At 37.5% G+C, this 26,655-nt stretch overlaps 2 protein-coding genes across 2 annotated transcripts; one reads left to right on the top strand and one right to left on the bottom strand.

Annotated features, from left to right (window-relative positions):
* Positions 1-359: 359 nt before the first annotated feature.
* Positions 360-4,001, top strand: LOC116208639 (cationic amino acid transporter 9, chloroplastic). Its single transcript, XM_031542172.1, has 8 exons — positions 360-687; positions 950-1,362; positions 1,779-1,955; positions 2,074-2,298; positions 2,382-2,558; positions 2,800-3,036; positions 3,414-3,503; positions 3,597-4,001. The coding sequence occupies exons 1-8, from the start codon at positions 414-416 to the stop codon at positions 3,750-3,752; spliced, it is 1,749 nt and encodes a 582-aa protein (XP_031398032.1). The 5' UTR covers positions 360-413; the 3' UTR covers positions 3,753-4,001.
* Positions 4,002-19,762: 15,761 nt separating this feature from the next.
* Positions 19,763-24,831, bottom strand: LOC116209333 (peptidyl-prolyl cis-trans isomerase FKBP20-2, chloroplastic). The gene is made up of 7 exons (XM_031542941.1): positions 24,666-24,831; positions 23,252-23,345; positions 22,966-23,180; positions 22,759-22,868; positions 22,255-22,363; positions 21,699-21,775; positions 19,763-20,211 (listed from the first exon to the last, which is right to left on the bottom strand). The coding sequence occupies exons 1-7, from the start codon at positions 24,724-24,726 to the stop codon at positions 20,092-20,094; spliced, it is 786 nt and encodes a 261-aa protein (XP_031398801.1). The 5' UTR covers positions 24,727-24,831; the 3' UTR covers positions 19,763-20,091.
* Positions 24,832-26,655: the final 1,824 nt, after the last annotated feature.

The following is a 26,655-nucleotide window of genomic DNA, read 5'->3' on the forward strand; positions in this document are numbered from 1 at the left end:
GGTCTATGTTCTTCTTCACCTCCTTTGAGCAAGGAGGTTTTTTCATCTTCTTATGGCAATCATCACAATCACCGCAATCATAGACATCTCAGTAACAATGTTTTTCCTTTTGGCTGGCAGAAGAAATACACTAGATTCTCGTTCCTAAAAAATGAGTGAATCGGGGGCATTTGTGGTTTACTCCGAGATTGTCCCTAAGCCATTCTTCCTCTAGTTGCATCATCATCATCGTTTGTGATAAAAATGAGATAAAAGCAAAACGTTGTGCTAGTAAGAAAATGATAACTTGGGCAAAACCGTCATTTCATAACACGAGCCAATACCCAAACACGATAACCTTTATAAATCAGACGCTCCGGCAAAGTTGGTCGTCTCCATTCCAATTTCCACCTTCTGGTCGTGAGAATTTCCCAATGGGAGGTCAGAGGAAAAGTCGCGGTACCGACGCCAATCCAAGTTCCTCCTCCTCCTCCTCCTCCTCCTCGTGCTGTTCGCATTTCTGGTCATCAGCCCTTCGAGCCAAGACCCTCCCGCCTCCCTCGGATCCCTCTGCCGTCCGTACCGTCTCCAGCGATGGCCTCGTTCGTCGCCTCGGCCTCCTCGATCTCGTCCTCATCGGTATCGGCGCCTCTATTGGCGCCGGCATCTTCGTTGTCACCGGAACTGTCGCCCGCGATGCTGGCCCTGGTCAGTTGCTTCATCTCTTTATAGCTCTACACCGTCTATGCCCTATGTAAAAATCAAACCGTTTTGGCAACTCTTTAGGTGTCATACGGTTCAAGAATAATTGCCTTCTGTATCGAGGCAATGGCGGTTAATCAAATTGCGTCCGTAGAATCTGTTATTTGGCAGCTCCGAAGCTAAACTGGGCTGCTTGCGCATTACAATGTAACCTTTTGGTTAGCTTATCGGTCCATTGATCCCTGCTTTTATGCTTTTCAATGTGCAGCGGTTACGATCAGCTTCATGCTAGCTGGTGCATCATGTGTTCTGAATGCGTTCTGCTATGCCGAGCTGGCTTCTCGGTTTCCTGCTGTTGTTGGGGGAGCTTACTTGTACACGTATACGGCTTTCAATGAGCTCACTGCTTTTCTTGTGTTTGCTCAGTTGATGCTTGACTATCATATTGGGGCTGCTAGCATTGCTAGAAGTTTGGCAAGCTATGTCATTACCGTTCTGGAGCTCTTCCCCTTCTTTCGTGATAACATTCCCAGCTGGATAGGACATGGTGGAGAAGAGTTCCTCGGTGGGGCCTTGTCGATCAATATATTGGCTCCTATAATTCTAGCAATCCTCACTATAATTCTTAGTCTGGGTGTAAAAGAATCATCCGTTGTGAATTCAATCATGACGGTAACTAAGGTATGATAGACTGGCTACTGTGGTGTCTCGGTGTAATGCTTTTTCAAGAACCGAAAGGAATTTTCAACTCTTTTAGAACCTAAATGGAACTTTCAGTCATATGCAGCACGTATGCTTTCCCCACGTTTTTCTGTCACTGAGAATCTAACCATAAAGCTTTTCTTGAGCATATCCAACAAGCCCGACACTGATAATGGACCTCAAGGTTGGGAGGTGTTCCTACGTTAAATGCATCCACTTTGTGATGGAGGTCACAAACAATTTTTGCCTCTTTTGCTGAATAAATTGGTTAGCACATGCAGTGCGGCAGATAATTCTTTGTCAATTACTTGGGCCCGTATTGCAGTTACAGCTTCATGGCAGCACATTATCAACTAAATTGTTCTTTTTATGTCAAACTATTTCTTCCTTCGCAGGTCGTAATTGTTATCATTGTTATCCTAGCTGGTGCTTTCAAGGTTGATGTTTCTAATTGGTCTCCATTTGCACCAAATGGCATTAAAGCAATATTGACAGGTTCTACTGTGGTGTTCTTTGCCTATGTTGGATTCGATGCAGTAGCTAATTCAGCTGAAGAATCAAAAAGACCACAGGTACATGATTTGTGAATCAACTGATCTTTCTGTTGCAGTTGACTGGTTAACTTGAATGCCTTCTGCAATTGTCTAATAACAGCGCAAAGTGCTAAAATGGTTTTCGTTGGTGTTGTAGCGGGACTTGCCGATAGGAATCATGGGCAGTCTTCTCATATGTATTGCATTGTATATTGGTGTCTGTTTGGTTATCACTGGAATGGTTCCATACAAGTTCCTAGGAGAAGAAGCTCCCTTAGCCGAGGCCTTTAAATCGAAGGGCCTGAAATACATTTCTGTCCTTATCAGTATAGGTGCTGTTGCTGGCCTCACGACAACTCTTTTGGTTGGCCTATATGTTCAGGTCAGTCACTTCATAACATACAAAGTTCGAGATTCTTTTAGTCAAATAGATGCAGCGAAATAACAAGAATAAATGATGAGCAGTCTCGATTGTATTTGGGGCTTGGACGGGATGGCTTACTTCCCCCAGTGTTTGCTAAAGTACATCCAACTCGCCGAACTCCGATTCATTCTCAAGTATGGGTCGGCATTGTTGCAGCCATTATGGCAGGGCTGTTCAATGTCCATGTGCTCTCCCACATTCTGTCAGTTGGTTCACTGGTATGTATGCATGCGCATTTATCCTTATTGGTCAATTTCCATTAATTAGAGTGCACCTTACTGTTTGGCCCAACAAGGAGGTCCTTAATTTCGGAAATTAAAATTTCGGTACTTTAAACCTATTTCAGTCAATCTCTGTAATGTTGTAAATTAGGATTAAAGTTGTCATAATTGTAACTGCATATGGTAAATGGTCGTAAATTGTCATATACACCTTGAGACATGGTTCCACTTGTTTCAGACTGGGTATTCTGTAGTATCAGCTTGTCTCATAGTCCTTCGGTGGAAGGATAACACAGCAAACCAAGCTAAATCAAGATGGCTATCAAGCTGGAAAGAAGGGGTTATTTGCCTTCTTTTAGTCGCATGCAGTGGCTTTGCAGCAGGTGTCTCCTATCGCTTCGGTGCCTCATTCATTCTTCCATTGGTGGCAGTAATTGTTGCAGTACTCGCTACCTTTGCTCTTTACCATCGTCAAGTAAGTACCTACCTATGCTCTGGGTATAGTCTTTAATTGAGTTTGTTATCAATGATGGCTATGTTTTTTGCACTATCAATCAGTGATATTAGAGAAGATGAATCTGAAATGTTTCCCATTTCAGTGGGAACGATAGTGTTTTCCATTGTCCTTTCATGTTTCATCCTTTCTGCCATTTGTTACTAAGAACAGTTGGAAGGTCAAATATGAGAACACTGCAAGAATGGCAAGAAATAAACTGTTTTACCAAAATATAATTTTCTGTTGGATGTCTCCTATAGGTCTTGTTAGGGGCAAAAACATATTGAAATTATTGTTTCTCTCGTAGTTGAGCTCCCAGTTGGTAAAAGCAAGTCTTACTGATTTCCATTCCCCAGGTTTACGCAGGCGCACTAGGTTTCTCCTGTCCCGGTGTTCCTATACTGCCAGCCATTTGTATATTCTTCAATATCTTTCTGTTTGCTCAGGTAAGCAACAGAATAGATGGGTGATATTTACTGCTTTGCTAAACCAAGCTGTGTTGATTCACTAATCCTATCGAGTTCAATTTAATTTTGCAGTTGCACTATGAAGCATGGGTGAGATTCGTCATCCTCTGCATCATTACAACTGGAATATACGCATTTTATGGGCAATACCATGCCGACCCAACAAATTCTGAAGAGACGATTATTTATCATAGGGCCCCCGAACAAGAAGTTAAGCATCAACCATGAAGCAATAGGAGAAATTTGTGAGGAAATCATATATGTATGCATATGTATATGCCACTGCATTCGCAATAATGATCTGTTGTAGCTAGTTCTGTATCTATTCAAGTTAGAACCCGGCTTTGTTGTATAATTAGTTGTAGCAAGTACAGAAGTGTATCATTCGTGATCCTCTTCATATGCGGAAATGGACTTCGGCGGATGCTGCTAATGCCAAAACCAGCCGTTAAATATATCCGATGGACATTGCAGAAGCTCTTTGAAGAATCTAATTTCTTTCATTGTAAGGTAAGTTCACGTTGGTGCATCTTTGTTGTTTGGAGGATCCTCTCTGTATCTCAAAGAGACGAAATCATCCAGGTTGCGTCTGATGAGAATTTGGAGGAACATAAAAATTTCAAAACGGGCTCTCCTCTGTATTACAATAAACATTACAAAATAATAATATTGCAAAACTTTGGAAGATTTTAAAAACTTGGGAAATGTTAGAAATTTCGGAATACACTAAAAATAAAATTCAAAAATAAGTGGAAAATTTCAAAGGTTAAAAATTAAATATTTCCTGAGTTCTAAACTTTTTCCCACAAATTTATTTATTTATTTATATTTCATTACATGATTGCATTTTAATATTTTTTTTTTGTTTTTCAACTTTTGACCTTTTTTTACGTTTTTATGGAATTTTTTTTGCTTCTTATTTTTATTTTTAAATATTTAGGATTCTTTTTTTTTTCAAGCTTTTACTTTATCTTGAACTTTTATGAAGTTTCATTGATTTCTTAGGGGTTTTAGCACCATATATCCCTTAGTTTTTACTATCTTTTTTTCCAGATCTATCACATGGTTTAAAAGTTACGTGAAAAAGTCCATGATTTGTTTGTTGTTCTAAATATATCTCGACGTGATCTTTTTCGTCAATTATTGATGGAGTGGCTCTTGGCTAGGTTTTATGTGTAACGTGCTTAAGTAGAAATATTGCGGGCCATCCTTGCTGCTGATGCCATATGATAAATTTGAAGAAAAAAAAATTAAAAATAGTTTTGAGAAAAATGTAAAATCATGAGATAAATTTAAGAAAACACTTAAAACTATGGATATATTTGAAAAAAATGTAAAACCTTTTTTGGGTATTCTTAAATAACGAGTGGGCTAGGGATACATGTGTCATCATTTTGTTGGTTAGTTCACAAATGACATGGCATCATGACCCATTAACGGGCCATGTAAGCTTTTTCCGTCAATTTTTTACGTAAATGGTGACGATAGCATAGATTTGAAACAATATACAAACCATGGGCATTTTTTCATAATTTTCAAATCATGTGATAGAGTTGCAAAAGGTTTAGAACCATAGGATATATGGTGTTAAAACTCCAATTTCTTATATATAATGTTTTCATATTTTCTCAATTTTATTTTATCTTTTTAAGCTTTTCAACTTTCAATTTGATTATAATTTTGTTTAGTTTTTGCCTTTTATTATATATTTGAAATAAATTTTATTTTTTATATTCTCCTATAGCTTTTATTATTTACATTTTGTGAATATTATGTTATTCCCATCTTATTTTTTGATTTTTTTTGTAACTTTTTATTTTTATTTCCCTAAACTTTTATGAATTTTTTTTTAATCTTTTATATTAAAAGTTTGAAAGTTTTCTTAATATTCATCTTTTTAGTTTATGTACTTTTATCTTTTTTTAATTAATTTTATTTTATTTTTAACACTTTTTTTTTCCAAATTTTGGAAAGTTAGCTTATAATTTTTTTTCAAAAATTTTTCTATATTAATCCTTGATTTTCTAAATAAATATTCAATTTGTTACTATATGCATAATAGAAGAAAGAACGAGGAAGAGGAAACTCACGCGCGTCTGTACACAATATTGAAGAAAAATATAAGCTCTTGAGGTTTTATGCGGACACGTGCTCAATAAAAGGATAGGAAATGGGGATAGGAATAGGGGACAGAGAATGGGCATCCTCTCGATAATCTTAGGCTATAAATATAACTAGCTCAATACCCGTGCATTGAGAAAATTAATTATGTTGGTGAAGAAAGATGTAATAAATATATATGGGAATTAAAAAATTATTAGAAGAAATTGAGATATTAGAAATTATAAGAGAAGATAATAAATAAAACATGCTATAAATGTATCTTTTTTTTATTCCAAATCTTTTAACAAATGATTAACCATTATAGTACTTCAAAATTTGTTATGCTACAAATAAATCAAAAAGATGAATGGAAAAATTCCCATATCACTAAGTGACAAAAAGGAATTGGATTAAAATATGCCAACAAATATATTAATCAAAAGAAAATAAAAAAATCCTCATGCAAACATGTGAAAAAAAGAAGCTAATTGAAATATGAGAGCAAATATATGAATCAAAAGAAAATAAAAAACTTTCCGAGCTAAATATCACAATAAAGTAAATAATAGGAAAACCTTTTTGAAACGACCAAAATGATGTAAGATCGATGTTGATACTAGATGAGCATGTAACGCATTGTATATATAGTTCGCAGAATCACCCACGTGTCTTTACAAATAGAAATATAATGGTAAAAGTTCTGATGTAAACTACATCTGTTTATATATAGTTGCCAATATATAATGTACATTTTGCATATGAGCAGCGCATATATATATATATATATATAACTATATGCAGTTCCTAAAGTGTATCAAACGACTATATATGGAGTTGCCAATATAAAATTTACTTGTATTCTTATAATGCAAGATTGTGCGTTATTCCATTATATGTCAAATATTTCAATATATAATATTTACATAATTAAAACGACGATGTGCTTACTTGAGATAGTTTGTAAGAGATAACGTGGCTTCATGACGTTTCATTTTTTGGAGGTGGCTGCCCGAGAAATAGGCAATTAGTTTGTTTTGTATGTGTATGACAGCACTATTATCAAAACCGAACTAGCTGATTCGACCTGTTCAACCGAGAATCGGAATCTTGACCGGTTCGGTTCTATAATTGGACTCTATATGCAGTGTTATCAGAATCGGACTAGATGTTGAATCAGTCGAGGTATGGGCTCATAGGTCCGATGAGTCCAACTGAGCTTCGATAGGTAGGATCGCACTTTAATTAAAAATTATATGATACATATATTACTAATAAAATTATGATTAGTAATGATAATTGATAAGTATATAATAATTAGGAAGAAATAAAAAAAATAGAAAAAGAAAGTATCTTTGTCCACTCATTTGTGTTGCAAAATTTAATGAAATGGTTATAAAATCATGTAAATGGTAACTTCAACAACAAAGAAACTAATAGCTTAATGAGGGAAATGCTTGACTTGCTAACCACTCCATTGCCACTTCCTTTGTGTCATAAATGTAGATTTTGATTCATTTCTTTTTAAAAGCAATTTATTTTACATTAACCAGCACTTAATATATTATTTTGCTATCATAAACACTAATTAAATTAATTTAGCAAATTTATTTATAATTTAATTAAACCTGCGGTTCGACCCATCGAACCCAACCCTCAACCCAAGCCTTGATCGATCAACGTCCGGTCCAGTTCCGATAACTCACTATGATAGCATTAACTTTATTATCCATACCTTTAACAATTTTGTATATCTTTGTTGGGGACAAGATTTTGGGCTCTGACTCGGTACGGCACATCAGGACTAACAACCTGAGCGAGGCCTTACAAAGCCCAATTTGCGTATTCACGAGACAGACCCAATCCACTTAGCAAAGCCTTCTAGCGAGGCCCATGAGCGAAGGCCTGTTAGGAAGAATTATTATGAGCAATTTCCTACAATGACAAGATACACTTCTTAATATATTGAGTTATGAAATACGAAAATACACTGAATATCTTGTCATGGTAGTAACGAAATCTATCCTTTAGCCCTCTATAAATACATGCACTTTACATGTTCTAAGGGTTAACAATCCATTACTTTTCCACTTTCTCGGCTCACACTGACTTGAGCGTCGGAGAGGGAAATCGAGCACTACCCCTAATCTCTTCTTGTGCAAGTGTTCGAGACCCAACGTCATGAATCGTTCGTGACTTAGACTCGAATTTTGTAGTCCTAATATTGGCGCCGTCTGTAGGAAATGACGCGTAAAGCTGGTACTTTTCCCGGTTTTAGATTCAAGAGCTCGGCAGGATGGTTCTCACTCAAAGTCAGGCTCAATCCACACAAAATTGTCCTAGTACTGGGGGCTCTGCCCATAATCCTAGCGCACAGTTGTCCCTAGGTGACAGTGATAAGCCACCTCATGCTGATCATCAAGTCCTAGGTAACGATGGTCCACCCCATTTGCTGTCGGCGGACAACTCGCCCTCTGCCCCGCTTAACAGGGATTCTCAAGCCAAAATAGAGTTGCTAGAGGCCCTCGCACCAGAGACTAGGGATCGGGTCTGGGCCATTATTCTCTAATACAAGTAAATGGCTCTGAAGAATGCTCTCACTACCCCCGCGAGGCTCTCAAAGTGGCCCTGCCAACCACGAGGGGACACAGGGCCAATCAGAGTGTAGGGAATTGCCCGAGAATCTCCAAAAAGTTAAGAAAAAGAAGCAAGGTTCACGCCTAGATGGACCTTTGCTCCACAAGGAAGACTCCATTGTTCCCCTGAAGGTGGAAATGACAGTAGAGGAACTCAACAAGCTTATAGAGAATCAAGTCGTGGAGAATGAGAAGACGAAACAATAATTGTGCTCTTTGATGTGGATGACAAAAGCCCCTTAACGAAGGAAATTCTTTCTAATACTGTGCCGCGAAGGTTCACTTTCCTCAAATCACCCCTTTTGATGGTAAGTCTGACCCAAATGACCACATTCACAGACATGTTACCTCGTTGTTGGGAAGGACTTCCAATGAGATGGTGAAATGCTTGCTCTCCCCAAGGACTTTGATCTAGTTAGTAGCGAAGTGCCTCTATTCACTCCCCGTGGGATATATCTCCAACTTCAACCCACTGTTGGAGCTGTTTGTGCAGAGGTTCGCGGGATATCAAGGGATACATAAGGATGTGAATTACTTATTTAGCATGGAGTAGAGGGGAGACTCTTTGCACTTGGTATGAGCACTTCTTTGGTGTGGTTACAGAGGTACTTGAGGTCATAGTGCCTGAAACTATATCCACGTTCCAGAGAGGATGCAGGCTAGGAAACTTCAAGAAGGACCTCATTGTGCAACCTGCCCAAGACCTGAGGAGCCTCTCCGCGAGGGCCAAGAGATACATGACTCTCGAGGAGTCATTGGCTATATCAAAAGAAGGGCAAGAATCGATTAGGAGAAAAGCGAAAGGATCCCCCTGAAGATGAAAGAAGCTAGGGAAAATGCTCAAAACAATTCGCTCCTCTCACTGCCCCTCGCTCACTCATTCTTCACGAGGTAGCGAAGCTAGGCCTAATTAAGTCATCTCTGCCGCCCAAGAAGGGAGCAAATTAGGGCAATGAATTGTCTAGTTACTGTGAATATCACAAGGCATATGGCCACAACACCGATAAATGCAAGCAATTGAGGTTCGAAATTGAAAAGTTCATCCAGCAAGGGCACCTGAAGATCACCCCGCGAGGATCACCTCCCGAGAAGCGGGGTTAGTATGAGTTAAGGAGGCAGTCCCACGAAAGGTATAGGTGTACAGACCCAAATTTCTTATCGTCGATGCCCGCATGCGTACATAAGATCGCACGGCTTTGGAGTATCCACCTTTCCAAGGGTGTGTGTGGATGCGCGTGACAAGGAGTCATCACTATCAATTTACGACTCGGAGGCCGAAAGCTGGTGAGTTGCACGAGTCTAGGGATAAGAGATACACCCATTTTCGCTAAGACAAGTGGTATGCGGAATCGAGGATTCCAAATTCGGGAGTTCCGTTACGTGCATGGCTAAATCCCCGCACGTCCTTTAGGTACTCTAATTTATCTAAGGTTTGCAAATTTTAAATGATTTACCATGTGGATTAAGGTTTCACATATTTCACACGATTTAAGTTTTAATTACGAAATCCTAAAGGATTGGAATGGAAGAGGGCTACGAAGACACACGAGATGAGGCCCACGGGGCCGATAGGCTTGGCCCGATTCCTTTTGTCCTTACTTGCGAATGGCCCATGGGGCTTAATGGGCTTGGCCCAATCACTTGTGAATGACCCAATGGGCTTAAATAGGCTCAGCCAGTCCACTTTGTCCACCTTCATGGATGACCCATGGGACGTAATGGGCTCGGTCCATTCACTTTATCCTCACTCGTCGAGTAGCCCATGGGGCGTAATGGGCTTGGCCAGTCTCGTACGGATTCGTAATCTACTTCGATTTCGATTCTTTATTCGCTCAGGATTCTTGTGCATTAAGCCAGGGGCCCTTGTATAAATACAAATGAGGGTTTTGAAAAGTTGGGGTATCTGATCAATGCCTCCCTGTTTTATTAAATACATCCTGAAATAGATGGGCCTTGGGGCTAATACGTACTTAGTCCCAATCTCTTGTCCTCACCTTGACTTGTGACTTATGAAATCATTTATATGACGGTTTAGAAATGGAGATTAATGCAACGAGGGCCACCTCGGCCTATGACCGCGGATGATCGAACCATGGGACCCTAAGGGGGTCACATAGACCTCCGAGGGAGTTGCGAGTCGATTGCGCTTCTCCGGATGAGGTCGAGAAGAATTTTAGGTATCTTGACCCGAGCCGCCTCAAGTCGGGCCCAGACTCGAGTCAATGTGTGCAAACTTCCTCTCGATTTTCCATGTCACTTCGGGTTGCGATTTTGGATAAAAATAAGCGGTCCCGAGCGTTGGACCCAGTCCTACGTGACATGTCGCGCTCGGATTAGTCGTTGGACCCATGTGTTCATCGTATTCTATGGGTTCGGACCCGACTTCGCGATAAAGCTGAAATCCAATTTTAAATCGACTTTACATGATTAATCTGATTCATGTGGGGTTTTAATTAAAAATGATAATAAGCACTGCAAAACACACAATCACATTAAAATTTAATTTATCGATTTTGAGTTCAAGTGATCAATTAAGCATATTAATATTTTTAGTCGGTTTTTCATCCTTAAAGCCAAGTGTTCATGGGATTAATTCGTGTGGGTTCGTTCTTGTTTCGAACAATCGATTTTAAGTCCGATTCTTTAAACATCAAATTCATGTCGGGGTTGGTTCTTTTCATCACAAACTCGGTTTTAAAAAGTCGAGTTTAACTAATATAGCTTCGTCCTTTTTCTTTTGTTCCATTCAATTAGCATTTGTTTGACAATCATACTTTACATTACCGTCATCAAAACAAGTATTGTACATATGGAAATAGGGCCCTATGCAGGCTACTAAGTCGGAAAATTATACCTTTCCCAAGCTTATGTCAAAAGGATCATGCGAAGCTTCGAGCTACTCGCGAGTCAAGGTAGGCGTGGGTTGTTCGAGCTCACCGAGGCTACCACGAGTGTGTGAAGGCAGCAACTAGTTGCTTAGCAGCTCGAGAAGGGAAGTAGTGGCTAAAGGATAGAGCAACAACAGCCACATGACTCTGGAAGAAGAACAACAGCTTCTTGTAAGCTCGGGGAGGGATAGCAATTCAGCAGCGTCAGGATGGGACAACAGTAGTGGTGATTGGTAAAGCTCGATGAAGCACAAGAAACCAGTAGCAGCTCGGGGAAGGAGCAGCAGAGGCAACCACAAGTTAGGAGAGGGGAAGCAACCACTCTAGCTCAGTAAAAGAACGACAACGGTAACAACGGGAGCTTCAAGTGGGAAAGGGCAACAATAGGGAAGCACGGGCAACTAAGGTAGAAAGGTAGTAACTCAGCAACCTCAAGGAACTCTGAGGAGGCAGCAATGACAGCAAAGGGCTTGAGGAGAAGCTTAGCAGCAACACGGAGGCTCGATGAAAGGGAGAAAGGAGCTCGGGAGCTAAGCAACAACAAGCAATCACTAGGAGTACGGAGTAACACTAGCAGGACATGAGGAAGAGGGCGTGAAGGACTAAGAGCTAAGGAAGATGAGGTCGAGAACAGCAGTTCAAGGGAGACCCAAGTAATAGCTCAACAACCGCCAAAAAACAAAAGAGGATGAAAAGATATAGAGATGGAGCTGGTGATGGAATTGACATGAAAGGAAGTAGAGAAAGGACCGGTCGATGAAAAAGAAGAAGGAACAGTGGTGGGATGACGGAGATGTGCTGGTGGTGACGACAAGAGGTGGTTGAGGGGAAGGAAGAGAAGGGAAGGCTATGTTATGGAGATCAAAATATGGCGTGAAGAAGACATAGACAAAGAGAAGAAGGTGATGAGGAGATGGAGGTGGTCAAGAGTGAGAAAAGTGATAACCAGAGAGAATGAGAGAAATAGAGTTGAAAGAAGAATGTAAGGACAACAATTGTTGTCCTCTTGTGTCTTCAAGCTTAAGAGAAAGATAGAGAGATATGTTTGTTCCTGTCTCTTCTATTATGATCTGAGCTAGTAGAAAGAGGTGATGAGGGGCTATCAAACGAAGAGGAATGAGAGGGAAGGTGTTGGCGTGGAAGGTGAGATAGCCACTGCTGCATTGACAGATGAGCATAAAGGAAAGTCTTTGTGTTCTTGCTGCTATTATCCTCTGTTTTTGACCGAGAGATAGGAAGAAGAAGGAGAAGATCATGAAGATTGTGACGGCTGCGTGGGAGGAGAGAAATGGCAGAGGAAGATGAGGATAGGATGATGAAGTTGATGAGATGAGGAAGATGAAGGTGACGGAAGGAGCTAGAAGAGAGGAAAGGAAGGCAAGTCTATGTTAGTGCTCTCTCTATGTGCATTTGCTGCTGGTGTAAAGGAGGTAAGAGTGACAGAGCAAGTGAGAAAAAGTAGAGCAGAAGGTCAACAGGATGGTCAACTTCTTAATGGTGGGCCTTTCCTCAAGATATAACGCCATTATAGGCAGGCCAAAGCTAAAACCTATCAGGGGCGTCGCCTCGATCTTATACTTGAAGTTGAAGTTCCCCACCAACAATGGAGTAGGGGAAATTCATGGAGACCAGTCAGCAGCGCGAAGCGGCTTGGTGGCATTGCTGAAAGGAAAATAGGTGTAACAACGCTAATGGTGGAATTGAATCCACGAGAACGCACCTTTAGGCCTGTCCCAGTTGAGGAACTCGAAGAAGTTGAAGTAAGCCTTGACGAAAGGAAGTTGAAAGTGGGAACCAAGTTGGCTTCAGATGTTCGAGAGTCACTGTTGGACTTTATATCCTCTAACCTCGACTGCTTCGCTTGGTAAGCCTTAGACATGCCAAGAATAGACCTAAGCATCATAACCCATTGCGTGGGCATCAAGGAGGGAGTAAGGCCCGTGGTATAGAAAGTCAGACCCCTCACAAGGGAAAGGCTCGAAACGGTGAAAGCAGAAGTCGAGAAATTGAAGAAAGCGGGATTCATCCGCGAAGTCAGGTTCCAAACTTGGGTCGCGAATACCGTCCTTGTTAAAAAGAGCAATGGCAAATGGAGGATATGCATTTACTTCACTAACTCAAACAAGTCCTTCCCAAAAGACGCATATATCCTACCATGCATTAATCAATTGGTGGACTCTACTATTGGCAACGAGTTGCTAACTTCCATGGATGCTTACTCTGGGTATAACCAAATGAGTCACACTCTTCGCGTTGGCGCGAGGGCCTTACGATGGGGGCACTGGGGGCAGCTGGGCGAGCTGCAACAAGTGTGGTGAATGGCACTGGAGCATTGGCCCCCGTTTGAGCTCTAAAGTGAGTGTGGGGTAAATGACATCGAGCTCGTAAAGATTGTGTAAGTGGGCGATGCTTGACAAGCGACCTACCAATCAAACAAAATAAAAGAATCAATATAAACCCAAGTAATCCGGATTGGTTGATTGAGAAATAGTTGTGCTGCTTCCAAGGCGCTCTTGCTCAAGTTTTGCTTAATGGAGATGGGCTTAATGGGGTCTCCCTAACTAGGTCAAACCATCTCCTCCTAAGCGTCCATAGCCAACCACTCTTTTGGAAAAAGTCTTGGGTCATTGTCAAGGGCAACTTCGCGCCACACCCATCTTTATTGAGTGTTCCAGGGCTTCACCGGGTCTATAAAGAACCACTTTTTACCGCCAATTAGAGTTGGTACTGGGGTAATCGTGGAGTATCTTCATCCTCCCATAGCGAGGCGTGAAGAAATACTCATAGGTCAGCCATGAGGGTTCTCTTGGAGGCGAAAGAAGTTGAGGAAAGCATTGAGAAAATAAACAATATTATGGATTGTACAGCACGCACAAAACATGAACCACAACCTCCATGAATTCAAAGGTAACCGCAAGAGAGCGATGGTGAGTCGCTTGCATAGCTCCATGACGTCTTCATAGAGAGGCCAAACAAGCCTTGCTTCGATCAATGCTAGCCACATGGGCATCTGCCCCTCCTTAGGATCGTCTAGCCTACAATTTGGATAGGGAAAGTAAGGATTCTTTAAATCATAGAGACGACACAACATCATTGCCTCTCGAAATTCCTCAAAAGTGATATGATTCTTTGTAAAACCATGTGATCTTCGCCCGACCTACGCGTAGAAGGTCCAACCTTACTACCTGATGTCGCCCTCTTGTTTCTCTGAGAAACCATGGCTCTAGGATTGGAGAAAATGATATGAAAAGGCTCATAAGGTGAGAAAGAGGACATGCAAAGTTTCAGGGTAATAGAGAGTCATGAATGGAAGAAATCTCCCCAAATGACCACTTTTATAAACATTGAAACCCCATCGGAATGCCAAAAGTTGTGGCTTTGGGAGTGTTCCCGCCATCATTCGCTCCGACATGCCCGCAAAGGTGAAATGATGCCTGATCCAAAGGCTGAGGGTGAGCATGACCAAAAGATCTAACGGCTAAGAGAGCACAAGAGAAATTGACGCGGAGTGACCCCCTATCCGTTGTTGGATCAAGGTTGATCTATTGATTTTCAAATGCTTGAAGTGTGCTTCAGGTGGGATATAACTCCCGAACCGTCGAGCAACACATGTCAGTAACTCCTTCGACCACGAGCATCACTCATGCCTGAGTAGGGAGACAATGTTGGGGACAAGATTTTGGGCTCCGACTTGGTACGGTCCATTAGGCCCAATGACCCAAGCGAGGCCTTACAAAGCCCAATCTGCATATTCACGAGACAGGCTCAGTCCACTCAGTGAGGCCCCCTAGCAAAGCCCATGAGCAAAGGCCTGTCACGAAGAATTATTATGAGGAATTTCCTACAACAAGAAGATATACTTAATATATCAAGACATGGGATATGGAAATATATCAAATATATCGTCATGGTGGTAACGAAATCTATCATTTAGCCCTCTATAAATACATGAACTTTACATGTTCTTAGGGTTGATCAACAATTCATTACTTTTCCCAATATTATCGGCTCATACTGACTTGAGCGTTGGATAGGGAAATCGGGCACCACCCCCGATCTCCCCTTATGCAGGTGTTCGAGGCCAAACATGAGCTGTGGATCTAGCCTCTTCATCGACAAGACGCACATGAATTGGTCATGACTTAGACCCGAATTTTGTGGTCCTAACAATCTTCTTTTTCTTTTTACATGTCGCCTCAACAAGGGCTATTTATTCTTTTAGTTTTTGCTATAATTTGTTCATTGTTAAAAGATTTTAAAAAACATAAATTATATTTTCTAAGTACATATGCAGTCTCATTAATTAGTCGATTTTAGAAAAACACTAGCTTTCGTTGTCTCGCGCGTTGCACGGGTACATGTTCATACATCTATATCATTTTTATAGTAATTATGTACTTTTTTAAACATGAAATTTTTGAAACAAAATAATAATAATTTTCAACTTTTAACTCAAATATTCAAATAATAATCTCCAATTTTTTTAATAAAACTTATTATAATTATAATTTCTATTGCAATAAATATGCATCACATTTTTAAATTAACTGTTAATATAAGTTTATCACATCAAGTTTTGTAAATATAATACAATTTTATTATTTAAAAAATTATTTATAACATTCCTATCTTTAAATTTTATTTTTTATTTTTTATCAGTTAACATCGTTTTGTTATAAATTTTTTTCTTATTTTTAGAAATTTTATACATCATCATTGTTTTGTGGTGTTTATATCATTTGATGTTTTATATTTTTTTCATTTTTAATACACACATACATACATGCATATATATATATATATATATATATCATTTCTTACAACAACTATTTTGATTTCTGTAACATATTTGCTATTTAACGTATAATAAAATATGCTCAAAACTAATAAAATTAGACTAATTTTGAATGGTTCGATAAGCATTTTTCAACTAATGGTCTCAATGATTTATATATTTATCTAATCGATTAATGTATAATATGCATATTTTTATAGATATTCACACAAAATCGATTACGTATTTTTAAATACAAAATTTAATTTGTAGTTTTATGCGATAACCACTTAGTAAAATTAGGCTAGTTTTTATTGGTTCAACAAATATTTTTCAACTAATGGCCTCAATGCGTTATATATTTATCTAATAATTGTACAATATACATATTTTAATAGATATTTACAAAAAACTAGTTACGTACTTTTTAAGTGCAAAGTTTGATGACAATATTAATTTTTTATATTATCATAATTTCATATATTACAATAATTTTACCCTTATACCAATAGAAATTAGGTTAATATCTAATTGAATAACTAATTGTTAGTCTACTTAATTGTCTCTTATTTATTAAATTGGGCATTCTCTAGTAAGTCGAGAAGATATTGGATTTACATAACAGGGCTTGATCTGATTAAATCAGTTCCCTTAATTTTTTTGTATTATTATTTTGATAATTTTTTCTTTTAATGAGAGAGCATTTATTATAATATGATACATTTTTACTTATATATATGGATGATGTCCTGCTTATGCCTATGTTTTATATATATATATATATATATATATATATATATATCTATATGAAAGTAAGGATGAGTAGTGCCCGGCCAGATAACCTCATAACGTTTTATTTCAGAGCGGAATTTTATCGGTTTTTTGAGTTTTTAAAATTTTAAACTATTTTCGATTATAAAATCTATATATATATATATATATAAAGCAAAGATGAAGTGGATCTAGCCAAATGACCTCAAAATGCTTGGTTTTGGAATGAAATTTTCTCAGTTTTTTTAGTTTTTAAAATTTAAATTATTTTCGGTTATAAAATATTTTCGGCCATAAAATTATCAAAAAAATCTTCCGAAATTATTTTTAGTTATAATATTCAATTTAAAAAACTGAAAATACCATAAAATATTTTGGATACTACCAGAAAATTTAAATTATTTTCGGTTATAATACCAATTGAAGGCCATATGATTAAATTATTTTCATTTATAAAATATTCCGAAATTATTAAAAAAATCTTTGGATATTATGGTAATCTCCTATTGAAGGAAATACGATGATCATATTTGGAATCATATTAGAAAATAGAAATATCAAACATGCTTTATCTCTTTGAATGGGATTCGCCATTAGAAACTGAATTAAATGGATGGGCGAGGGATCAAAATAAGTGGAATCTTAGTTCATAATCTTTCCTGAATGGCACAGTAAGCTTTTCTAAACTAAAATCAGATTATATTTTTATAGACTCTTTGTGGTAAATTATAAATAGCATAACCTGAGACATTCAGTCAACTGCACAATTTGAGACGTTCAGCCAACTTAAACACTTTAGCTTGCTGAGTTTCTTAATCAAGACTAAGATATACTCTGAATTGAACTCGGGTGTCTCCTTCTCGTAGTATCCTTTTCAGTCCTAAACTGATATATAATCAAAATATTTCTATTATGTGATGCACTTTCTCTTTCAAATTTTTATTCAAAATTTCTTTTTATACTAGTGGAACTATCTCATGTAATGCATGAGCTCCACAACTAGTATATATATGACGTACTCCTTCGCCAGTTTTCACTACGGCATCGCATTGGTCCATCCTGTTGTAACCATAAAGAACTCTATGTATGTCTCCTTCTTTCTAGTTGTTGCCTCTTCACAATCTATCAGTAATGCTCTATATTTAAATACTTTCTCACCAACATAAAAGATTGAATTTTATTGGAGCAGACTTTCGTCATCTCATTAGCTTTAAATGTCTTAGACTTGTAATTTATAGTTAAGTAAAACATATTTCAATTTGATACAATTATTGTGAAGAATCTGAAGATTTTGACAATTTAATATTTCATATTAAAAAAAATGAAAATGCATGATTTCATTTGATAATAGAGTTTCTTGTGAGGGATCATATTTCTAATTACATGCATGATAATTTATGATAGTCAAATTTAATGAAATATATTACGCTGAGCTTGTTGATTTTTCTCTTGAAAAAATATATAATATACTCTTTCAACGGCATTTATAGTGCCGATGCATCTCATCTATAATGAGAGAAATTTCATGAATTTCATTTTATTGGTTGCCATCATAGGCAACTACAAATAATTTTTTTTGTGTTTCTCTCTAATTATTGTTGGTTCATTAAAGATCACTAAATAAAAATATTTATTTAAATACTTTACAAATCGTACTATAAGATTGAATTAAGGATCAAATAAGACTCATCTTATACTTTTTTATAGTTAAGTAAAACTTATTTTGTAATAATTAAATAAATGTGACAAAATTAATTTAAGTTTATTATTTTATATGGAAAAGTTTAGAAAAGAAGAAACGTATATAATATCATTAATTACTTCATAGTTAAGCAAACAATGTATAGATTCAAATTTTACTTTCATATATTTAAAAAAATATATAAATTTATTATATATTATAAAAACAAAAGAAAGTCACAAGAGTATGAAAAATATAGTATTCTCCACAAGGATTCTCGAAATGCTTCCGCTTTACTTATCTATATAATCTATAATAATAATAATAATAATAATAATAATAGATAGATAGATAGATAGATAGATAGATATGGAAATATGGACTAACTTATTAAAAATGATTTTTGGTATTTTTTTTGGAATAACTCCAAAAGATAACAATGGAATATATTCGAAAAACAATTCCTAAACATCCGTTATTATAAGATTGAATTGCGTTGAATCAAATTTTCACCATCTTATTCACTCCAAATTAGACTCTTCTTGTACTTTTTTCATAGTTAAGAAAATCAATCTTGGTAGCCAAGTAAATTTTACTTTGTAGTTAAGCAATTTTATATATTATTTTGCATATGAATTTTTTAATTATCAATATAAGATAAACGAAACAAATTATACTATCGTCCAGGACTTTGAAATGCTTACGCTGTATAGAGACTCGAGGGTACTCATGTTACACGCCAAGGCGTACATCAAAATAAAATAAAACCTAAGAATCGGAGATAATTAAAAAAAAAAACAAATTGATGGATAGTGGGATTGAGAGGCTGAGAGAGAAGATAGTAAAATAAAAAGATATCGATTTATGGAAGGAAAAATAGAGTGAAGAATAAAATTGAATTGACAATATTATCTTTTAACTTATCCTTTTTACTTTGAATTGTATGACATTTAAACTTAGGATGAAGAATATTTTTCACTTATCAACCATTCTATAAATAAGGAAGTTACAAAATCAAACTTTTATTTAAATAATAGTATAAGATATATAATATAATAAATAAATAGATATAGATATAATATATAGATTGAAGATATAGATATATATAGATATAACATTTTTCAGCTTATTGGCATGTATGAGAGGAGCACGCTATTGTCACAGATAAATGAGTATCAACAATTAACATGAGTTGGGAATGATGATTCGGCGTATATTTCCCATTAGCAAGGTCTTCCATTCAAGTTTTGTGAATGAACAAATCCATGATCGAAAGAACTTTCCCTAATAATGGACCGATCCAACTCAAACCTAAATCCGTTTGGAGTAGGGACCCTTTAAGCTTTCGGATATCAGGTGGTGTACACCGAAAATAAAAAATAATAAAATAATAAAAAAAAATCTTAGAGTCAACAGTTCCTCAGAGCACAACAATCAGACCTCATCTGTTCCAAAATTCCAAAATGTTTTGTTTCTGTCCTAGAAAAATTGTTTCCGTACACTACAGTGGATCAGAACAAATTTTTCCGACTTTCCAACTATGGGAAAGAACAAACTTAAAGTAGCGGCCTAAAATTTGCATAACTGGCCCAAAAGTACATCAACAAATACCCGGCTCGAACTTGTATTAGTCAGTACTCATGAGGGCTACTAAATACCCGGTGGGGCAGACTGAAAAAAGTATATCAACAAATAGCAACGTACAAACTTCCTCCTCTCAATTGCACACCACATCAGAATAGAAGCCTATCGTCCTCCTCTGGCAGTTCTGAATGCTGACCAGCTCCACATCAAAAACTTCAAACTGCTTCGAGCTGAAAAATGTTGAAGGCCCCACCTGCAGTCCAAAAATCCTTTTATCCCAGACATCCAACTACATATACATATGAATAGTGTTACAGGGATCATCGTCATTGCTCTACTTCTATGTTTTTAAAAAAAAAGGGACACTTCCAAGCAAATCCTTGTGCATGACCAAAAAACAAGACGATATCCATACATGTTACGCTGACTGCATGCATCTGACTCTGCTCATGTACTCTTACACACATTATGCTACATCTGGTGTGCAGGATTGACCACATAGTGACCTGGAATCAGTCACCGGGCAAAATGAGGCTATTTTACATGGTGATTCCATTCCCTTGCATCCATTCAGATTCATTCTTATGAAAAACCTTAAAAATTACATTTATATCGTCCTGAAGGGATGCCAAAAGATTATGCGAAGGGCTTAATAACAGAACAGGTTCGGACATCGACTCCATTTGGCTGCCTCTCATTCATGTAGGGGGGAGTCAGCAGCAGGAGAGGGATAGAAAGCTAAGGAATTGCCCCTTTGTCCAGCTTATTTTACTAAATCAGATGAGAGGGGGAGCCCAATATTTGCTCTTACCGTAACACCTATACCTGAGAACCACAGATTGTGCTTTATATGGGCAATATTGTCTACTTACAATTTTGTTATGCGAAGTCTCCCCTGTTTCCACTTCTCAAGCAATTTGGAGGGGTTTGGGAAATGCAACAGATCTTACATATCAACCATTACAAAAGGTTCTTCCAAAAAAATCCTATGTAGGTTTATTATCACCTCAATCTCCTAGAAAATGCAAAACAGAGAGGAAAAGAATCCAAATGAATGAATTTTTAGTTTTATTCGCTTGCTTGTGGGTACACTACAGTTTGCACGCACTCAAGTGCGGTCAATACCTGGAAAGCCCTTGTGATTTCCTCGAAAAAGGAAAAAGGAAAGATTAGGTTAATTCCTGTGTCCTTCCCCACAATTGCTCTACATGAAGATTTCTACCATATCCTCCAACTCAGACCATGATTAATTTAGATGACAATGATTTCAAATGCTTTGCCATCAAGTAATAGTTTCACTAACAACACAGGTTGAGTTTTCTGTTTTATCTTGCTTTGAATTCTTGTACGAACTAGGAAGTATTCAGGGATCGAACAAGATTTTAATCTTATCAAGGACTACTTGACATAGCAAGATACAGTTCAGACACGTGCAGATCATGTTCTACTAAATCTCAACTCACCCAGCAAGTTCATGACAACTAATCTTTGTGGAAACTTTAATGGATGTTTGTTTTATTATGTTCTTATATTGAAAATAATTGATGTAGACGAACAACAAACCAATGACTAACTTGTTAAAAAAAAAAGGATGACTTAAAGGGCAAATTATTGTATAAAACCCACTAGTATTCATACATATATATATGTGAATGTGTGAGAGAGAGAGAGCGAGACACATACACAAAAGAGTCACATGAAAGACAAAGATAAATTGAAAGTAGTAAATCAGATACTAACAGGGGGTCCGAGTTCAGGAGGTATGATTATTCTCCTCTTCCCTCCAGGCCTCATGTCTCGAATACCTTCCTCAAACCCTGCATTGGTTCCCTTATTCAGCTTTTCAATTTATTGTAACACTCTTTCCTTCATATATTCACTCGGGCATTATAACAATTAAAGCTACAAAGATAACATCAAAAGTTATCTCTTCTTCAGCTTTCACTACATTTGAATGTATCTTGAATGCTCCCAGCTACAGGAATCTGGAGAGACCGTTAAAAAGAGAACTTTCTGCTTTGTAGGACTTCTCATGAAACTAAAAAAACAGTGCAAAATCTGGTCGACAGTACGTTACATGGGCTAAGATGGGAAACAAGGAAAAGCAAGGACAGGAGATATCAGAATTGCTGATTACTTAATGAATCCCTAACCATCAAGCAGATTAAAATTTCCTGATGAGTAATTCTAGACTCAACTGGCGATCAAACCTCTCATAAAGTCTCACTATACTTTGCCCCATTTATTCATAATCGAGCTCCAACTGACATTATGCCCGTTAGTATCATTTTCTCACCTGGAACCAATGCATTAGTACCCATTCGGATTTTTGCAGGAGCCCCCTGCAAGTATGTGCTGTCGATACGACGCCCTGACTCGTTGTAGCCCACGTAATGGAAAGTCACCTGCGAAAGGATCATAATAAGTGAGGGTAGCAGCTGCAGGGACCAAAATTAGTTTTACCTTGAATACACTTCCTAAACTACTATTTTCAACTTGCTACTCTGGATCAAATCATCTTTCCAAAGGTTTGTTGGGAATGATCTTTGATGCCATAAGTAAACGTAACTCCGTCATTCTTAATACTATTATACTGCAAGTAATGAGGTAGGTGCTACAAGCCAAACAAACAAAAACATAGAACCTGAAGAAAATGGAGGAGACAGCTTGCAAGTAAATAATCAACAAGAACAAAACACAAATTTTCATGCCTTATGTGAGGTATCTGATTGTGATGCCTGGAATGAAATATTTTATATAAAGCAGTCGATGGAGTAGCTAAAGAAAATAAAAGGAAAACCTGCTGACCAGACTTTGGGCAGTCCCCTTGACCGACTTGAAAATCCCGATAGATAAGCCCTGAATCTCTCTTAACATAATTATCCGATGTCACCACCTTCACTTCAAAACCTGAATTCTTCAAGCAAAATGATAAAGCTTCGACTGAATTCCAGCCTTCCAAAAAAGATCAGATACAACAAAAACTGGAACAAGGCTTGACTGTGACCTTCTCTAACAAAGTTAGGAAAATCTTCAGGTGCATTGTTGTCTCTTTGTATCCGCTTGTTCTGTTCAAGCAACCGTCTTTCATCATAAGGGTTTTTACTCTTTGTCTTTGCGGAAGAAGGCAGAGTCGGGAAAAAGCCCGAAGAGAGCAAATATAACAGCAGGGGCCTCCGGTTCAACCTCTTGTTAGGACGCAGTATATTATCACTCTGCACTCTTCAGATAAATGGAACAGTTAGGTAGAAGACGAATCTTCATGTTTAAATGGAGGTATCCGTGAATCTTACCCTTCTTCTCTCAAATTGTAATTCAAGAAGTTGTTTGTGTTTTCCATCTTTCGATCAACCGAAGACAGCATACTACATGCTGAAAATGTTTTGCCTGCAAGATCCAATTACATGAGAAAATTTTATAAATCAAAGAGGCATATCAGAGTAAATGATGTGAGAGTATACTTTGAGCCATGGGGCAATTTTAAAACCAAACAGATATTTCTTGCTCACTCTCCTTATTTCCGCAAGCATGTTAATAAAAAGCTTTATGACTAATTCATATTTCCAACATTTTCTTGAGAACATGAACATAAAATTCCCGAGGAAAAGCTATCCATAACACATTTTGGACCACCGAGCACCGGGTATTGGACATTCGTTTCAAAATTCCTCCATCTTTCTCGTTATCTTTGACAATCTATATGCAGACGCAGAATACTCACATCATCACTTTAGAGCCTACTGATGCAGTTGTGAAAGAGAGCCAAAGAGATGCGAATCAACAGATCAATCAATCAACTTAACTCAGATCCAGACATTGACTAATAAGCCATCCAAATTAAAGACTCAGAAAACAAAACTTCTATTTCTAGACACATTACATTAAAAACACAACACTTCAACAATTCAAAGAAACAGTAACATCTCACCACCGATCAAAGAGAGGGTAGCGCAGTGGCGCACACCCTCTCTCTTGGTGACCTAAAGGTCCTAGGTTTGACACTCACGTGGGACTATTCGTGCCCTTTATTAGATATTTAGGATTTTCATTTCATCATACTAGGGCAATGGACACCGAAAAAAAAAATCTCACCACCGAAAAAAAAAAAACTAACGTCTACACATAATAACCCAAATGAGAAATTCTACTATAACAAATTAAGGAAATTTCCAGCCTTCCATACAGAATACCATATATCAAATCAGTGGCCCCCTTTAATTATCATTAGATTAAGAAAGATCAATTGACAAAAGAACAGTTGCTGCGTATATCAAAAGGCGCAGCTGGTGCTGTCAGCAAAGACGAACCCGGTTGAAGAGAAGTTTTAGTCCCAGTCTTCTTCTACTAAGGCTCAAGAATACAGTTAAAATGAAGCCCACCCACAGACAATTCCAATTCGCCAAACTAAAATTTCTGGAATTTCGGTTTACCCCGAAAAGAACAGACAGATGTCCTTAACTGTGCTATCATTTCTCCGGGTTTCCGCAACATGATGGTGCCTCAGCGATTAAATCACGAAGTAACAATATGCAACAACTAGCATGAGATAAAGAGAGAGAAACATAACAAATTATGAGTCTAGAACACAAGGGAAATTCCCAGAAACTAAAGACAGAACAGGCACAAAGATTGTGCTCCGTTTCAAGAACGTAAGACTGTCAGCTGCCAAGCTCAGATAGAAACAGGGTCAGCCAGAGAAGACATTACATGGAAGACTAAGGGGAGAGTTGAAGAAGAGGAGACAGGGTGGGGAAGAAATGGCGGGCATGTTGATGGATGGATTCTTCTGGCTCCTTGCTTTGTTACTCACTCAATCCATGCTATCTGTTTTATCTTCTTCTTCTACTTCACTGCGTAGAGCAGACACTGTCTTTCCTCGCCAGTCACTTCTTTATATCCATTTCCCCTTTTCCGGTTTTTAATATTCTTTTCCAATTAAACAATTTTCTTTTTTTTTTCCTTGCGAATTTTTCAATTAAACAATGGGCATACTGTAATGTATACACATCCACAAGAGTGCGATCGAATTTTCAAACAGAATCAAACCGAAACAATTTTTTTTGGAAAAATTACACTGTAAATCCAATAAGTTTGCTCGAATTATATATCGTGTCTTTTATAAGTTTCAATTTGGCTAAATCAATTATAACGTTTAATTCATTGTATACTTTTTGTTCAAATTGTGATTGGATGCTAACATAGATATAACAGCATGAAATAATCACAAATAAATATTACAATAATATTTATATTCATGGTTTGAAACATAAATAGTTAATTTCTTAAGGAATTTTTACACTATATATCCTATGATATTACCATTTTCTTAAATTTATCATGTACTTTAAAAATTATTCAAAAAGGCCTATGATTTACAACTTATTCCAAATCTATCACAACGTCAATTTGTCCGTAAAATGAATCGTAAGGGGACTACAAATCTATCCCATGGTTTTAAATATTTTTCAAATGTATCATGTGATTTTAATTTTTTTTCTAAAATCTATCTCGGGCAAATAACCACAATGGCAAAGATGGATCAATTTACGTTGCATGTCAGCAATATCGTTAAAAATTGACGGACAAATTGACGCCGGGATTGGTATGGGACAACATGTAAATTATGGGTTTTTTTGAATAATTTTTAAACCTTGTGATAGACTTGAGAAAAATGTTAAATTATGAGATATATGGCGTTAAAACCCCAATTTTTTTAAAGGGAATAAGATGAAATTATTCATCTTTTCCCAAGTTGCCGAGCTAAGTGAGCTCCGATGAGTTCGTTGCCACGCAGGCAAACCCTATCATAGGGTTCATCTCAATACACCATGACCCTTTCCCTATTCCTCTCGATCTAGCGAAACCAAACCCCACTTCAATGAGCCTTAGATCCAATATCGGCGTCTGAGATCTAACTTAGGGGCCTCATGGTGGGTCCAAGCCTTCCATGTGAATTGAACTTTTGAGCTACCCAAGCTCGTAGACTCCATGGCTGGGTTGGCCCTAGCCTCAGGAACCCAACCATGGAGTCCACGGGCCCTAACTTGGCAAACCTATGGCTTGTGGACCCAATGGTTGACTTTGTTTAAGGCACTTGGGATCCACGGGCACCAACTTGGCAAACCTATGGCCCATGGAACCTTTTATGGCTTGAATGGGCGAACCCAAGGCTCGGAGAGGTTGCCAGAAACATTAGTCGATGGTGATCAATGGGACGTGAGTGCAAAAGGTTGGGGGGCTTGTTCAACACTAGTCGCTACCCTAGGTTAGAGAGGGTCTCATAGATGTAGTCATCGACCTTGAGCAGATACTGCAAGGTAAGTATCTTTTTCTTTATTAACAAAAATGTTGCATTTTATTTGGTTTTTCTTGAGATTAAAATATCAGAATTACTAATTTAAGATATCGCTAAGAGCCTCATTGCTTGCCACACGTTGTTCTTTTTTAGGGTTTTTTATTCTAAAAATATAGCATATCAATCGATTCAATGGAAGGTTTAAACACAAGATCAAGGTGGCCAAATCGTGTAAAAATTGAGAATAAAAAGAACTCGGATAAAAAGTAAAAGTATATGAACCAAAAGAGATTTTTTTTTTCTTATTGAGGTGGAACATTAATTTTTGTCAAGAATGAGATTGAGTGTCATTTAGCAAAATCTCATGGGACATTTGGTTTACTAACTGTTGGATTATATGGA

Source organism: Punica granatum, chromosome 5, assembly GCF_007655135.1.
Source record: "Punica granatum isolate Tunisia-2019 chromosome 5, ASM765513v2, whole genome shotgun sequence".
Lineage (NCBI taxonomy): Eukaryota > Viridiplantae > Streptophyta > Magnoliopsida > Myrtales > Lythraceae > Punica > Punica granatum.